Here is a 16879-nt window from a genome sequence, read left to right as displayed (position 1 = left end):
GACAGGCGGTATTTTGACTGGTTATTAAAATTTAAGTTGATTTTTTTTTTGAATTTTGGGTGTTCGATAATTTAAGAATAGATATTTTATTATTAAACTAATTATAATTTTAATTTTTATTATACATTTGTATCTTGTCAAAAACTTAGTAAATTTATAATTTAGTTTAGAAATATATGACATGTTAACATTTTAATTCATATGAACCTGTCACGTTAAGAGTGTCACTTCAATTTAGTTTAGAAATGTATGATCTAAAATCTCTTAATTTTTTAATCATACATACTCGAATATTTTACGTCGCTGTGCTCGAACTCGAGACCTTTAAAATAACAATCATTTATATAACCATATAATTCATTCCACACGTAACTTTTTGAAGTCTCTATATATACTTGTTAGTATATTATCACCACATAGTTCTCCAAATTAATCATTTACCTCAATTAAACACTTAAACAATGTCATCTACCTCTTCTTTATATCCTTCACTACCATTGGAGCCGCCAGTGAAACCAATTCCAGGTGACTATGGCCATCCCCTATTCGGTCCAATTCACGATCGTTTAGCATACTTTTACTATGAAGGCAGGGACAAGTTCTTTGAGAACCGGATCCAAAAATACCAATCCACAATCTTCAGAACTAATATGCCTCCTGGCCCGTTTATTTCCTCTTGCCCTCGAGTTGTTTGTCTTCTCGACGCTATCTCCTTCCCCATCCTTTTCGACACTTCGAAAGTCGAAAAACGCGATGTTCTCGATGGTACTTTCTTGCCTCCCTTGGCCTACACCGGCGGCCATCGTGTCTGTGCCTACCTCGACCCATCCGAGCCAAAACACAATGCTCTAAAATCCTTCATTTCTTCTACCCTCACAGCCCGTCATCATAAGTTCATACCACTCTTTGAAACTTGCTTATCGGAGCTTTTCAACGAGCTCGAAGCTAAAATTTCTGCCAAAAAAGAAGCTTATTTTAACACCCTGAGCGATGCCATGTCTTTCGACTACGTTTTTCGGTTGTTCTGCGACAAAAACCCTAGTGAAACGAAGATAGGTTCTAAAGGACCACAACATTTCGACAAATGGTTATTGTTTCAGCTTGCACCGATTGGATCACTAGGGTTGTTACCAAATTTTCTATGTTGGTTCGAAGACATTTGTTGCGTACATTTACTTTCCCATTTTTCCTCGTTAAATCTGATTATAAAAAGGTATACGATGCGTTTTATGAGTTCGGAAGCTCGGTCTTGGACGAAGCTGAAAATAAGTTCGGGATCGAAAGAGACGAAGCTTGCCACAACCTGGTTTTCGTTGCTGGTTTTAATGCTTACGGTGGCATGAAAGTCCTCTTCCCGGGGCTGATCAAGTGGGTTGCATTGGCGGGACCGAAGTTACACAAGCAATTAGCCGATGAAATCAGGGCCGTCGTCAAAGCCGGACGCGGTGGGGTCACGTTATCTACCTTGAACAAGATGGTTTTGACCAAATCTGTGGTCTATGAATACCTAAGGATCGATCCTCCGGTTCCATTCCAATACGGCAAAGCTAAGGCTGATTTGGTGGTTCGAAGCCACGATGCAACCTTTGAGATCAAGAAAGGCGAGATGTTATTCGGGTATCAGCCGTTTGCCACTAAAGATCCCAAGGTTTTCCAGAACCCCGAGGAGTTTGTGGCGGATAGATTCGTTGGGGAAGAAGGAGAGAAGCTTTTGAAGTATGTGTACTGGTCGAATGGGCGTCAGACGAAGGAGTCTACGGCGGAGAACAAGCAATGCGCTGGGAAAGATCTGGTGGTGCTCTTGTGTAGGTTAATGTTGGTGGAGCTTTTCCTTCGTTATGATACGTTCGAGGTCGAGGTCGGAACGTTTGTGTTCGCTCCGACGGTGACGTTCAAGTCATTGATTAAAGCCTCATCAAGTACTTGACTGGCCATGCAAAATGGTACTAAAATTCGACATATGATTATCTTCTTCTGTTAATTTCTGAATTCTGCAGTGTTTATGCATGTCACTTACATTACATGTTCCTATTTGTACTATCTTGTTGCTAATAATAATACTTCTTTCTAAAATGAATCTTCATAAAATTTAGCCTTAATGATTATATAAAAATTGGATGATCTTTTGAACGAATACGACCAATTCAAAGTCAAACCAACATAATCAATAGTCGAAAGTTTGATCATACGATGAGAGAAGATGAACAGGCCCTTTTACTGTTTGTTGCTATGGTTCCGGTTGTGAGAGAAATTTATGGACATTTATCACAGGACCTCTATAGTTGTACCTAAGCAAACGGTGTTCCTTGGATCCATATACCAAATAGCTTGCACCTGTGACGACACCAGTCTCTAATGCTTCAACACTCCGTATCTTTTTTCCTTCATTTTAATTATTTCATGCAAAATCGTAGTACGGAGGACATGCAACTATCATTGATCTCTTGAGTTTCTTTCTCTGGTTTCTCCACTTCTATCATTGAGCTTTCTCGGTTGTTTTCTGTGGCTGAAAACCATTAGATGGAGAGAGGGGGATTTTGATGGGTTCGCTTTTGCATGGTTTTCTTAAAATGGGAATTGAAATTGTTGCGGGTGGTTTAATAGCAGGAGGAAGAAAAAGAAACACATGGATTTTTTTGTAATTTTAATTGTCAACTCAGATTTGTGTTAAAAGATTAATTTTTATTTTTTAATTATCAACTCAAGTTTGTATTAACAGATTAATAAAATTTAAGGATCAAGGGATCTAAATTGAACGGATCGATAATACGAGGGATTAAAATTATTTTTTGAAATGGTGACCAAAATCAATTAAACTAAAAAATAAGGGACCACTAATAAAATTTACCTTTTAAAATTTTTAAAACGGGAGACTGCTCTAACTGAATCTTCAATCCATCAATCCATCCATAGATGATGTCAAACATCACTTCTTTACTATTAGCACGATTTGTTTTTCCCTTTCATCCTGTTTTACAATATGGGTGCCTTTTGGGTACCATTATCTTCGGGGATATAATTATTTGTATTGTTGTGTTTTATTTGTTGAGTAGAAATGTAAGATTAAAATGTTTCGTTAAAATAATATAAAATTATTTAAATGTATATTTTATCAAATTGTTCTTATTATATATTTATTTTTTAAACAAGTTGAATTCTAAATATTCGAAAGTAAATATTTGTATAAAAGATCATAGAAAATATATAATTTTATTATTTTTAATTTATATATTTTTCTTTAAAAATTTTAAATTCATAAAATTCATATAATTTTTTTACAAAATTTAAAAGATAAATTAGTTTAATGAAATGGTTTAATTTTATTTTAACCCCTAAACTTCATATAAAATTCTAATTGTGGACTTTTTTTTGTAAATCTAAAATAGTTTAAGGATAAATTTACAATTTACCCTTCGTATAATTTTTTTTATTCAACGGTTAGAAGAATGATATTTTTGAAAAAATATTGTTTTAAAGGCATTTTAGTCCAAAGTCATGGGAAAAGATTAATACCTAAGGGATCGGAGGAAATGACATTCCCGATAATAAGCCTCCAAAAATGACACTGTTGGGAATGACTTATTACCCCTTATCGAAAATCTTTGCAATCCAAACATAGGTATCACATTCAGGAAAAAAATTTCCCCCGTTAATCTTCTTTTCCCTCATCCAAATGCACCCTATATGTATAATTTTGAAAATCGTTAAGGTCTCCATGAATATATATTATATATATATATATATATATATATATATATATATATATATATATATATATATATACTTCTATAAAATTGTTAATATTGCCGGAAATAAAATATGGTAAATTATGTATTTAATATATAAACTATCAATTTTAGTCTGTTTTAGTACCTAAAGTTTTAATTTTTTCAAAATCATACTTAAAGTTTAATTTTTGTTTCATTTTAGTATCATGTTCAAGCTTTTAATGTTAAGATCTAGGTTCATTGGAACTGATGCCTATTCATCCCTGCAGGCCCAAAATCAGGTAATACAAATCCAGTTTTGATGTCCCAAGTCAGTATTGCATTCCTGTAAATGTAGCCCAACTCAAATGATTCAATTTCTTTTTAGTGTTCTATTTTGTTTAGGTTCAATTTTATTAAATTCTATTCATTATAATCTTGATATTCAATTTTAAATTAATGTTTTCAATCATTATCTAAAATTTTCTATTCGTAATATACATATAAAATTTATCTAAATCTAAATTTTAATTTTTTTTTTTAAATTAAATCGAATGAAAGAAAATTGTCGCCTTAAGCCCAATCCTAGACTTGTATAAAAGAGCGCCTGTTTAAAAATTGAATATAATAATAAAGAGTTTTCTTGACACAGTTTAAGATTAATTGTCATTTTAAATAGAGTAATTTTTCTATATAAAAAAAGAAATGGATGCATAATAGGAACGGTAAATGTTTTATGCTTCATTATTTTCTTTGAACAATTAGTAAGCGTTAGAAATGATTAGTAAAAATCAAATTAGGGTGGAGATGAAGGAAAGTTTTGTTGTACGAGAGTCTAATTTATGGTTAAGGAACGACAAAAAAAAATGAGTGCAACTAAAAATATTATAAAAAGCATAACATTTTCGGTTGCGCCCAACCGAAAATAATATACTTTTTATAACATTTTAAATTGCATCCCTTCCCTAATATTCCTTTAAATTTATAAAATTTTAAAACTATGCATCCACAGTTGAAACATTTCAATTATAAAATGAAGTGTAAATTGACAATATCTACACGTCTCATTCTATCACCTTCCCAAATTGCATATGTTTCAATAATACAGTAATTATTGTAAAGTTATCAGCATGTTGCTGCCATTGACAATATGGACCGTTTTGTTTTCCATTCAATAAAAAATGTGCCAACATTCAATAAAATAGAGTGATGATTTGATGGTAACCACAGTATTGGTTGAACAGATTAATGTTCTCTATTTATTTTGGGTAAACTAACACTTTTATTTCATTTTTATTAATGTAGGGTCACTATGTTAAAAAAACTTAAGTCCTAGTCACTTTCATCTCGTTTTAATTAAGGTGTGGCCACTTACCCTAATCGATAATTAAAGGTTTAATGATTGGATGGCATGGTATGTTAATATAATAGTATAAATTTTGTTTTAACCCTTGAAATTTAGATAAAATTTAATTATGGACTCTTTTTTATGTAAATCTAAAGCAGTTTAGGGACAAGTTTATAATTTACCATTTCTTTATTATGTTTTTCTTCTAAATTCTCGCTTACCCCGCACAATATCTCCCCCTCCTCCAGCTATGGCAGTTGGAGAAAGTCATGGACTAGAGGATCACTATGCTGTGCATGCAGATGAATAGCACCAGCCATAGTCCCACTCCTCAAAGCTTTACACTTATCAACCAACACTGCCACTAATCTCATTTTCACCATTGGCTCAGCAGACCAACACTGCCATTAATCTCTTTTTCAACATTGGCTTAGTAAACCAAACCGACAATCTCCTCAATGACAAATAATTACCTGAACTTGCATTCTCCGAATCCAGTGGAATCGGATTCATTGACTGAGCCTCTAGAACGGCCCATTTGTTATTAACGCTGCCCGGACCATTTTTGGAAGCGAACTTGGTATAGAGATCAACGAAAGAAAGGGCTTCGGAAGAGTTACCATGATTGGCGAGACGGCGCTTGATGGATTCGGCGACGGCGTCGGCATCGGGGGAAACGAAAGGGGTTAAACGTCTGGATAGAATGCGGAAAGCGTAGCGAAGAGATTGAGACAAATGAGGAGAGTTAGCCGTTGGGTCTTCGGGGTTTTGTTGAGAGAGTAAGCGACGAACAAGCTCAATTACTAGATATGTTAATTTGCGTTGATGACGATGAGTCATTGCTTTCCCCAACTACCATAGCTGGAGGAGGAGGAGATGGGGTGTGTAAGGGGAAAATTAGAAGAAGAAAAAAGCGTATTAAAGAAATGGTAAATTGTAAAGTTGTCCCTAAACTGCTTTAGATTTACAAAAAAGTCCATAATTAAATTTTATCTAAAGTTCAAGGGTTAAAAAAAAAATTATATCATTTTATTAACGTGTCACGTCATCAAATCATTAAACTTTTAACGGCCATTTAGGTTAAGTGACCATATTTTAATTAAAACAAAACGAAAGTGACTACGAATTAAGTTTTTTGAATCGAATGAACATACATTTATAGAAATGAAACAAAAGTGACCAACTCGGTAGTTTACCCTTTTATTTTTTACTTTCAAACTAGTTACAATCAAAGCAGCAAAATTCTTAAGCATGGACCAAACTAAAAACCCTAAAATCTAAGAACATTTATTGGAAACAATAGTTGAGCTCAGAGTCTTGTGACATCATATGTTGCACAAGTGTGATCAATTGATTAGCCTCTTGCAAATTAAATAATAGTAATAATTCGTCTTATTTTCAAATCTATCGCCATCACTGAAAAATGTTGCATGCCGTTGATAAAAAGGTTTTTATCGATAATGAAATTGATAAGACTTGTTCGTTGGAATATCCAATCAAGTTGAATATGAAATCCACCGAGCACTATTAAAATGTATGGGGTGAAAAAAAATCAGTGTTAAATGATGTTACGCATTTGTTTTGATTATTTTTATTTGTTAATATTTTATTAGAACATATGATAATAATCTAATATTTTCAGAACTTTTTAATTCGTGTAAGTATTGATTCATATTAGAAACGATGTGCCACGTCACTTATGTATTCTTAAAATATTTTTTGAAGTATTTAATATATAAGTGGTGATGCGGTACATATAATATATTTTAAAGTAATTATATGTCATGTTTTACATATACATAAATAATGATATGATACATTCCATATATACATAAGTAATATGTGACACGTTTCATGTATTCATAATTAATAACATAACATAAATTATATTACTATTTTAACCACATAACTTATTGCATCATTAATAACCATTGATAGTTAGTTAGGTAACGATCTACACCCAAATGTGAAAAAAAATTTATCTCAAATAAATAATTACGAATCTAAAATACTTCAAAAAGTAAAAATTAAAACAATTATTTTATTAAAAAGTAGTAAATAATTTATATATCAGCGAAAAGTGAAAACGTACAATGAAATGAATCCCAATCTCATCCCTCCTTGATGATACGGACATCCACATCCGCAATGGTATAAAGTCAGATGAGGCCTAGTTCCTAGCCTGTCCTTGGGCTCTACCTGATGGTCCCTATCCTACACACAAACTTAGAAGAGCCAACGCATCGCTATTGTGATTCCGATGATTCCAACAATCGCGTGGGCGAATATGCGCGGTGATGCCGCGCTTCCCTCGAACGCACCTTCGTACACCATTGTGCTGTTGAATATTAGAGGTGAAGTCGTGGCTGCTCTTGTTTCCGTGTTCTGCCCTTGTGATGATTTCTGGCTGCAAATTTACGTACCAAAACTAACCGTTAAAAGCCCCAACAAAAATAACACTAACCTAACGGCAAAATATGTCGACAAAAGAAGCTAGCTGGCTCGGCACGAAAACTTGTAAAAAGTGAAAAGAGCCGACCGACATAAGATGATGGCAAATTACCGACTTCTCCAGCCACGTGAAAAGTTCACTCCAACGTATAATTTAACCCCTTTTTCCCCCCGACGGAAGGTTGTTTTCATGACGATGATTTCCTTTTTAAGACATTAACGTACGTTTGGAACTGCGAAAAGTTTAAAAAGTTTTACCTAGTGTTGGGCGAAGGACAGAAAGTAATCGTGTAATCAGCTTTAGCGCATGTGAAGGTACTGGTTTTATCATCATAGGCGTAACTGTAGGCGCGTGGGCAAGCTCTCTTAAACACCTCCGAGTACGAAGACGGCTTGCAGGTATCGGGTGTTCCATACGCGCCGCTACAACAGTACTGAGGCTGGCGGAAGGCCTCGCAAGCGCTCTTGCATGCGATGCTGCCTGCTCCGTTTTCTGTGTTCACCACCTTAAGCTCCGATGGACACGAGTCATTCAGATCCCCTACACAACCGGTGTAGGTACAGTTTTGCCCCGTGCCGCCGTGGGGAACCACCATCATAGGGATGTTGTAACCGTCGACCAAACTGATATCGAAGAAATCAAGACCATCGGCGCCGTCCAAAGTGAATTCGACCAAAGTGGCGGGCGGAGCAGCGCCGTTCCCCGAACATTCAAGCTTCCCGGAGCCACAATCGCCGGTAAGACATGAAAATTTACCGGAGGAATCTTGGGAACAATGGGTTCTTCCCCAAAAACGACCGCCCCATGAAGTCGGCGCGTTAATGGTTTTAGTTTCGCCTCTTTGGAGAGTAAAACCTGTCGTGGGGAGCGTCGGAACGCCGGCGTTCGAGAGAATTCCAGGCCAGACCACATAATCGCATTTGTTTACCATGGTAAAGGTCGTTCCTTTCACTCCTGTTCACAATGTAATCAAAAAAAGAAAAATGAAACCAAAATCTAATAGCTAAAGATAGAACTGATTGAACATTGCTCAATATTTTCCAAAATGAAAATACCTGGTAAAAAGGAATGTGACAGAACGAGAACACATACAGCGGCAACAAAAGTAATTTGAGCCATTAAAGTTAATATTTTGTAAGAAGAATCCTATTATACAACCAGAAAGAAGAAGAAGAGAAGTTGGGGTATGGGCAAAATTCCAACACTCGTCTCCTTCTTGTCAAGAAATGGGTGTTGGGGAAGTGTGAGATTCTTCAATGGAGATACATGGAATTTTATAAGGGAAATTGAGTTTTTCGGAAACTAACGTCCACGTGAGCCAAACTTGAAGTCGCTATGGTGTCTACTCGACCGGATTTTGAGACGAATTGCGGCGTTTGGTTGAGATTGTTTTAAGAGATCCAATTAAAGTCTTAAATATCTTTTTTGATTTTTTATGATTGTATTTATTTTATTGTTTATTTGGAAAAAATCATACATATCGTTCAAACAATATTATTGAAATTTAAATTATTTAAAATAACATATCATCCTATATACTAAAACTAATTTTCAAATTCAGATCCATTTGATTTTTTACTTTACTATTTGGTTGCATGTAAAATCTTGTGAATAATACAACATGGTCGATTAATAATAAAAGGCACTATAACAAATAGAGTGTTCTTTTTCAACACTGACACACACAGGCACAGCCAAAAGGAATCCAAACCATTACTGGTAATCAATGATGCAGAAAACCAAGTCTAGTGTTGGCTGGCTAGATCCATTATAGCTTCACCTGGTCCGTCTGTGGATATTTTAGAATGGCTCTTAATAATATGCTTTTACATATCATATTTTTTAAAGTTCAACTACAGCAGTTATTTAACAATCAGTTATGGTACAAAGTAAATATATTGCATTTCAAACCAAAAAATAATAATGATATTACAATGCAAATGAATCAAAACCATCTTCTGTTGCCAATTGCTTGGCGAGGGTACGAAGAAAACGAGTGAGGGACTTCTCGGCTCTCTTTACCGCTGCTGCTATTTTTGCCTTGTCTTCTTCAGTCGAATTGCAGCTTTGTTCTTGACTTGTCTGCACTTTTCGAACAAGTTTACGCAATTCCTGTCAAAGCAACACTACTCGATGAAATAATCCATTCCGCGATATATCAGGCAACTTTTTTTGAGAAACAGACGAGCAGTAGATTGGACACTGCACTCGCCTGTTGCCAGGCTCAAAAGAAAGGCTCTTAATTCAATTATTCGAAGGACAGTTGAGAATTCCCTATATGTACAGTAATTGGCTCAAAACCGACAACAAGTGAGTAGTACTTGGCTATATTGAGGCTGCGGTATAATTATGGTTTGCAGGACTAAGGAGCACTGCAAATGATTCAATCAAATCTTTCCAATTAGGGGTTTAGATTCCTCTACGTATAAATTGGGATGCTCTAAGTTGTGTATGTAGAGGACTCTGAACCACTAGTAGCAATTTAATAGCTTCTTAGATAAATAAAATCTGTTACTTATCCAAAAGGGAGAGGAAAAAAGACATAACTTGATGAATGGACATAAAAGCAAAACAAAAAATGAGCAACAACTCCAGTTCTATGCGATGCAACGGTTGAACAGAGAAATATAAGTTGTTCATGCAGGGCAGTCGTTCAAGTAATTTAAAGGCAGAGAATTTAGACGAATTTGCAAGCCTAACTAGCCCCAAGCCTCTAACGGTACATACTGATCAAAACAGTCTTGTCTAAGAGAGATTTGGCAACAAATGAGCAACATTTAACTTGGTTTGCTTACCTGACGATCAAAATCTACGCTGCTAACTGAAAACACTTCATTTGTAATTTCAATGTCCTTGCTGATCAACCCCTCAAACCATCTATTTGCAATATTGACAAACTCCTGTGACTGCCACACGCAAAAGAACTAGATAAGACAAAGGTATATCGAGTGTAATCGGCTTAAGCTTATTATAAGTCTTAAAATCAAACTTAAATTACAGTATATTCGGATGGATCATCATCATCATCTTCTTCAGTGATTTGTGTCTTTGAAGCAGCTAAAGCCTGCAATGTTTTCTGGCCACCTACTTTTGTAGCTTGAATCAAAGCTTCCATCAATTCGGGTTATGCTTCTCGAAGCAGTTTCCCTAACACAAAACGTAAGTACAAAGCTGCGTATAAGTTAAAAGGAATGCAAATCAATTGACGTAGAATAAATTTCTCTTACCAATATAACTGAATTGCCTTCGGTTTCCCTCTCTAACATCAGGGCCGAGTCTCTGCAACAAAAATACAAACACCCTGTGTTCATTAACATACTTTGCAACGAAACATACAAAGCGTCTGAAATTACAAGAAATTACAATGTCCTAAGTACCTTAACTAGTATTAAAGCATCGAAAACATCTTGTTCGAGAGAAGCCACTCTAAAAGAATAAAAGATGTTAGCTTTCGGTATATACCATTTCAAAAGCTCAAACAAATATATGTTTTTTTGGATTGAATTGTACCTGAGGATACGTTTGATTTGAGGGTTGGAGAAGGAAGCGATGTCCATGCCCCAACGGACGGCGCGACGAGCCTCGCGCTTCTTCTGGTTGCGGCTCTTCTTTACATCGGATAGGAAGTTGAAGTGGCGAAATATAAACAATGGGAAGGGGGTTTAGTCGACACTGATAGTATCCGAGAGGAGCAGTGGTACTGCCACTGCTGCTGCAGCTTCAATGGAGGCCATTGCCTTAGAGACCGTATAAGCCGTTCCATGCGCTGTTCGACCAACGCACGCTCAGCTCCGGTGATAGTTGCCAGGCGGCCCGATGGAAGACAACGTTTACATGGTAAAAGCATTAAAGTTCTGACACGCATCCTTCTATTATCATTTCGTACATATAATTCCCTGTTGGCCCAAACTTGAGAATGGGTGTTTATTTTACTGGACGATATTTACAGTTGGGCTTGGGTATGAAGCTAAAAGTTGCATTCTGATCTGTCTCACAGATTGAATCGTTCTTTTCTTCTTTGTTTATCAGAAACTTAACTCCAGATGATTAAAGCTCATGTCTCTGGTTAGATCTTTTTTAATACGTTTGATTCTGATATCCCATTACCGGTCTGAATTGTTTGATTTCGAGAATCTATGAAATTTAGGGTTATAAATCAATTACAATATGGATCTTATTGGGGTTTTGAAGAATGAGAAACAGAAGACTAAAGTCATGTCACAAAAATCCAACCTATATAAACTCAGGCTATTAATAAAAAAGCAGCCTGTTTTAGTTCCTATATATATTTAGTATTTACAAGCAAAATTAGTAATTCCCAAAAGCCAAAATGCCCAAGAGAATGAAAAATTAGCTAAAGCCCATCTCTGAATTTCAAAGCACATCCAAAATATCACCAACATTGATCAGTTTCCCATGTTCGCTTCGTATAACCAGAAAATCGAGAAGACGCTGAACCGGTCATCGCTTCGACAGAAAGAGAAAAAGACTGCCTTGACCTGAGCAACAACGTTCGGTCATAATCGGCCCGTTTCTCAGGATCCGACAGCGTAGAGTAAGCTTCGTGTACTTTGATGAACTCGTTGGCGGCGAAGGCTTTTCGACCATTAGCCGAGACATCAGGGTGTACAGCTCGCGCCAGTCTCCGGTAAGCAGCCTTGATTTCGTCACACGTGGCGCCCATCGGAATCCCTAATACCTCGTACAGCGATGACGGACAAGCAATGCGGGAAACCGGTCTCTCGGCCGTCGACGAACACGCGGCTGAGATGCGTAGTTGTCGGAGATGGACACGTGTAGGCATGAAGCCCTGTTCCTCAATGGAAACTTTGGAGCCCATAAAATGAGCAGAGGAAGAGGTGAAGGAGGCCATTGTAGCAGATGTGGAAGCCATTCTCGTTGACTGTTCGTTTGTTTGGTATTTGTTGTTTGGTTCGAGACTTCTTGAGGAAAGTAGGGGATTGATCAAGGGGTATTTATAGAGCTGAGTCAACCCAGGTTAGATCGGTTGGGTTAACAAAGTTACTACTAGATATTAGTTTATCCGTAATATCAAACGCTGACTCAGAAAATCATCGGCGTTTCAGAATCTTTTAATACGCGACCAGCAGTTGTCAAGCTGGCAGTAACTCACTCATCCTTCTGGAACTTCGTGTATAAAATATTCCTCTTAATTTATATTTATTATTTTTTTGATAAAATTATTAAAATTAAATATTATTTCATGATCATATATGCCGTAAATTATTTGATATAACGAATCCTGGAATGGTATGATTGAATTAATTAAACAAATAACTAAGTGGGCTAACAGCCTTTTCCATTTGCCAGTTAGTGGGGATTGGTGATTGATATTCGATTTCCTTACATCAGCATGATCTTGGAATGGTATAAGATATTAAGATTACCTCAAACTTTAAAAATTAATGTTTGACCAAAGAAGATATATTAGGGAAAAAGTTTGAGTGCTTCGGATTTGTCCGAAAGAGATCTTTGTCGATGTTTACTAGAACAAGAACACCGACATCGTCTAAGCTTAAAAACAATTCATTTTTTCCTGAAAAACAAATACGATTAATTTACGTCATCCACGTCATATAAATGTAAAGATTCTTTTCCTTGTATCTACTTAACAATTTTCAAGTCTAGTTATAGACTTTACAATAATAGAATATAGTTCAAATATTGCATATTTTATTCGTAAAAAGTACATGACGTAAGAACTAAATAATGCAAAATAAATAAATTAGCATCGACAACTACGACATAACTAAACGAATAAGAAGAAATTATTACCGTGTTATGGTTAGTGGTGAATCCAGAATTTTTTCGACGTGGACACAAATGCATTAGTAATAGAAAATTTTTATATGGGTTAGCACAAATAAAATTCCAGAACGGGCATCATGACTAAAATCAAGAACTAACATAAATAAATTTGGATTTCAACCTGACTTACACATAGATCTGCCACTGGTCATGGTAGTCCATTGCCTTAGAAGCGAATTCGCCCCAACCGATGTAATTGCAAAAATTGACGATCGCCCCCAAGGTTAATACAGTACTCTCTGTTTCGTACACCCTGAAGACACCAGATTTTGTCTTTTTGATATTATATAATATACTTATATTATATTATATATTTTCTTTTATTACATATGTCGTATTTACATATATATATTTGTTTTGCAGTCTGTCGGGCCCAAAACCAAGATCACATATGGTCCGGTAAATACAAGAGGGTCCAACAGAAGGCCTGGTTGGTGATCATCAGCTTCCATGTCGAACCCTAGCGTCGCATCCCTTGTTTCCAGCCATGCAAAGACCCCATGCCTCACGAGTCTTCACTGTTCACGCCTATCCCCGTACTTCCCGGCAACAAACCACCTTCGTGGATATGTGGGACTCCAACCCCGGAACGTACGGTGTAAGGATCTCGGTATCAACACCAATAACTAATAAATAGGGTTAGAATAGGACTCTATAACCACATCTAAAAATAGGATTTTTTACTCCTATAAATATCAGTAATCAAACCCACTTGAGGGGGAAATACGAGAGAGAAATTAGAAACATTTCAGGGGTCTCTAACAGAGTGAAAATAATCAGAGAGGATTCGGAAAAATAAGTTGGGAGGAACAAGAGAAAAGCCACACACAAAAATCGGGAAAGATACGAAAAGGAAAAAAGAAGAAAATAAAAAACGAAACTTTAAAAGAATTCCGACCTTTCTCCTTCAGATGTGTTTGCTACAACCCCCACCATGAGAAAATTGCATCTTATATGGGTGACCGCACGAACGCACATAAAAATATACAAATACCCAGCTTAGAGTGATGTGGTTGAAATCGAGACATGGTGCCAAAGTGGGGGAAGCATCAGAACCAGAAGAGATTGGATCCTAAAGGATGCTTTAACTGGTGAAATTATTGGAAGAGCTACGGGCAAGGGGGAACCATGACACAAAACAGCAATGTTTTAAGAAGGGGTTTACGCATGGTATTTGTAAAAAGGGATATTCGTGCATATAGCCCTTTCAATTTGTATGGTTCCTTATTTAGATCATAAAATCATTCTTCTTTTATTTTAAGCATCTGATTTATATTTTTTCGTTTTGGTCCTGTGTCTCTTCTAGTTCATGTTTTGACTTTTCGAATCATGCAATATTGTTGATAATTTGCATTTTGGTCATTGAAGTTTAGTATTTTAATTTTGATTTATTATTTTATGCGTGTTTTATTTTGGTCACTAATGTAAATCATTTTTTTGTTTATCTTTTTCTAAATTTAACCCTTTTATTATTATTTTATTATTTTCTATCTTGTTTTTTTATTATTTTATTATTTTTATTATTTTATTTTATTTTTTTTACTTAATTTCACTTATCTTTATTTTTTATTATTGTCATTTTAATATTTTTTATATTTTTTTATTTTTTTTATCTATTTTCATTTTCATTTTTTTCTTTTGATTTATTTTACTTTATTTTATTTATTTATTTATTTATTATTTTTTATCTAACATTTTTACCTTTTTAGAGAAAATCCAACCAATCAAAGGTAAGCAATTCAAATCGAATTTTTAAATTTAAATTTAAATTCTTAATTTTCGCAATTAAAGACAACCGACAAATTAACCGGTACCGAAAGGGCGGTTCAAGGGTGCTAATCCTTCTTTGACCGTAACCGACTCTCGAACCCGACACGTTTCTGGTAAAACGCAGATCAGGTAAGATGGTGTCCGATCCACCTAAATTTATTTTAAAGTGGTCGGTGACGACTCCAATCCATTTAATCCAAGTCGAAGCCCAATTCCGGGCCCAACCGAAATACGGTTCCGACACACCCGAAATAGGAAGTTGAAATTAAATTGATTGCTCTTTTCTTAAAGACTGGATAATACAGAAAAAAGGTTAGAATATTATCGATTTCAATCGACTAACAAAAGTTTCAAAAATAATAAAAGAAACTTGAAAGCTTAAAAGCTTTATAAACGCAACGCAATCAATTAGAAGAGAAAAAAGTTGGTTATGAATTGAGTGAATAAGAATGAAAATAAGGGTCATTTATATAGGCTTCAAATAGGGGGTAATATAAGAATAAATGAGAAAAAAAATATCAACATTCTCTGTCCGAAATCTCGCCCATATCACTGTTGTTTCTATAACAAAGTACAATTAATTTTGAAAAAGTAAATGTTAGTTGTTTAATATATTTGCATTATTCATAATCCCCACAAATACAAATAAGTATAGTTTGTCTTAAAAAAAGTTTAAAAATAAGAAAAGAGTAATGCAAAATTATCAATTTAAGTATTAGTGTACGCATCTAGAATTAATACATAGTGAAACAAGCAATTCATCTCTTTAACAAATAAATGGACCTAGAACTTGTTAAAATAAGAGTAAACTCGTAGCACGTGACTAATTTTTTTTGCCTTATGGGTTTTGCAATAAATCAATAATATAACCAGTATACCTCGGATGTTGGTAAGTGCCTGGAAAAATGGTCTTAATATTTTCTATAGAAGGTGGATATTCCTTCACACTCATGTAGATGATTTCATCAAGTCTATCTTAATATAGACCATCTAAATCAGAGATATGAAATCATTAAAAGCATTTAGTACAACCCATAATTAATGTTCATAAATTCATCGAGGCCGCCTCACAAGTACCATCCAAGTCATGGGCTATGAACCCATTAAGAATATAAAACTCCTCATTTTACGTTGGTAGATTCATTAAGTGTTTCTCATTAGTATAACCCAAAACCTAGACTATGAATCCATTAAGAGTTCGAACATCCAACCTCAATTATACAAATATTAATGATGGATTATAGATTTTTCATCCCCCAGGTGTTTCAACATGCCGCAAAGTATCTGGTGCCATCGGTTGATTTGAGCATAAGAATCTGCAAGTCTTTTCATGCCGTTGAATCATAACATTGATTTGTGAAAAAAGTTGATGAATTTTCTTTCTTTCTTTTTTCGAGTTTTTTTTTGTATCTGATAAATATACATGTATAGATTATATTTAGAATTGAATTGAATTTATTTCTGGATGAGACAAAATTTTCATATTTTTTTTTCGTATGTTGAACTTCAATTTAATATTATCCGAAAAACATCGAGTTTTTTATAGTCTAAAGATGAGGTTATTGAATGATTTATTGATTGTTTGGTCGAAATCTTTAATAATGAAATGTATATTTTTTTTACGGAATTTATAGATAATTTTAACCGAAGATTTTGGTATCCCTACTTTATAAAAATGTAAAAGAATACTTATCGTAATTAATCTAATATGTCAAAATATTGTATAGTTTATCTTAATTGATTTAGACGAAGAGTCGAAATGATGTAATTAAA

General features: G+C 34.9%; 3 protein-coding genes and 1 pseudogene across 3 annotated transcripts; 1 reads left to right on the top strand and 3 right to left on the bottom strand.

Moving 5' to 3' along the window:
- The first annotated feature begins 441 nt into the window (after positions 1 to 441).
- On the top strand, positions 442 to 2003 carry LOC120156943 (allene oxide synthase 3-like). Its single transcript, XM_039168213.1, is given in 2 exon segments — positions 442 to 1158; positions 1161 to 2003. Coding segments are annotated over 2 exon segments (1464 nt in total). The 5' UTR covers positions 442 to 461; the 3' UTR covers positions 1928 to 2003.
- A 5069-nt stretch (positions 2004 to 7072) lies between these two features.
- LOC120156953 (pathogenesis-related thaumatin-like protein 3.5) lies at positions 7073 to 8837 on the bottom strand. The gene is made up of 3 exons (XM_039168222.1): positions 8563 to 8837; positions 7765 to 8461; positions 7073 to 7462 (listed from the first exon to the last, which is right to left on the bottom strand). Exons 1-3 carry the CDS (start codon positions 8624 to 8626, stop codon positions 7282 to 7284), a joined length of 942 nt encoding a protein of 313 aa, XP_039024153.1. The 5' UTR covers positions 8627 to 8837; the 3' UTR covers positions 7073 to 7281.
- A 594-nt stretch (positions 8838 to 9431) lies between these two features.
- On the bottom strand, positions 9432 to 11372 carry LOC120152564 (annotated as a pseudogene).
- Positions 11373 to 11725: 353 nt separating this feature from the next.
- Positions 11726 to 12462, bottom strand: LOC120156934 (chaperone protein dnaJ 11, chloroplastic-like). The gene has a single exon (XM_039168204.1). The coding sequence runs from the start codon at positions 12399 to 12401 to the stop codon at positions 11901 to 11903; it is 501 nt and encodes a 166-aa protein (XP_039024135.1). The 5' UTR covers positions 12402 to 12462; the 3' UTR covers positions 11726 to 11900.
- Between the last annotated feature and the right edge of the window lie 4417 nt (positions 12463 to 16879).

This window comes from Hibiscus syriacus, unplaced genomic scaffold (genome assembly GCF_006381635.1).
Source record: "Hibiscus syriacus cultivar Baekdansim isolate YM2019G1 unplaced genomic scaffold, ASM638163v2 tig00002840_pilon, whole genome shotgun sequence".
Lineage (NCBI taxonomy): Eukaryota > Viridiplantae > Streptophyta > Magnoliopsida > Malvales > Malvaceae > Hibiscus > Hibiscus syriacus.
This window is presented reverse-complemented; position numbering and strand designations above follow the sequence as displayed.

Coding starts and splice junctions, on each gene's coding strand:
- LOC120156953 (XM_039168222.1), bottom strand. CDS start 8,626: ATGGCTCAAATTACTTTTGTTGCCGCTGTATGTGTTCTCGTTCTGTCA. Junction 8,462..8,562: donor GTCACATTCCTTTTTACCAG/GTATTTTCATTT, acceptor CATTGTGAACAG/GAGTGAAAGGAACGACCTTT. Junction 7,463..7,764: donor TGTCCTTCGCCCAACACTAG/GTAAAACTTTTT, acceptor GTAAATTTGCAG/CCAGAAATCATCACAAGGGC.
- LOC120156934 (XM_039168204.1), bottom strand. CDS start 12,401: ATGGCTTCCACATCTGCTACAATGGCCTCCTTCACCTCTTCCTCTGCT.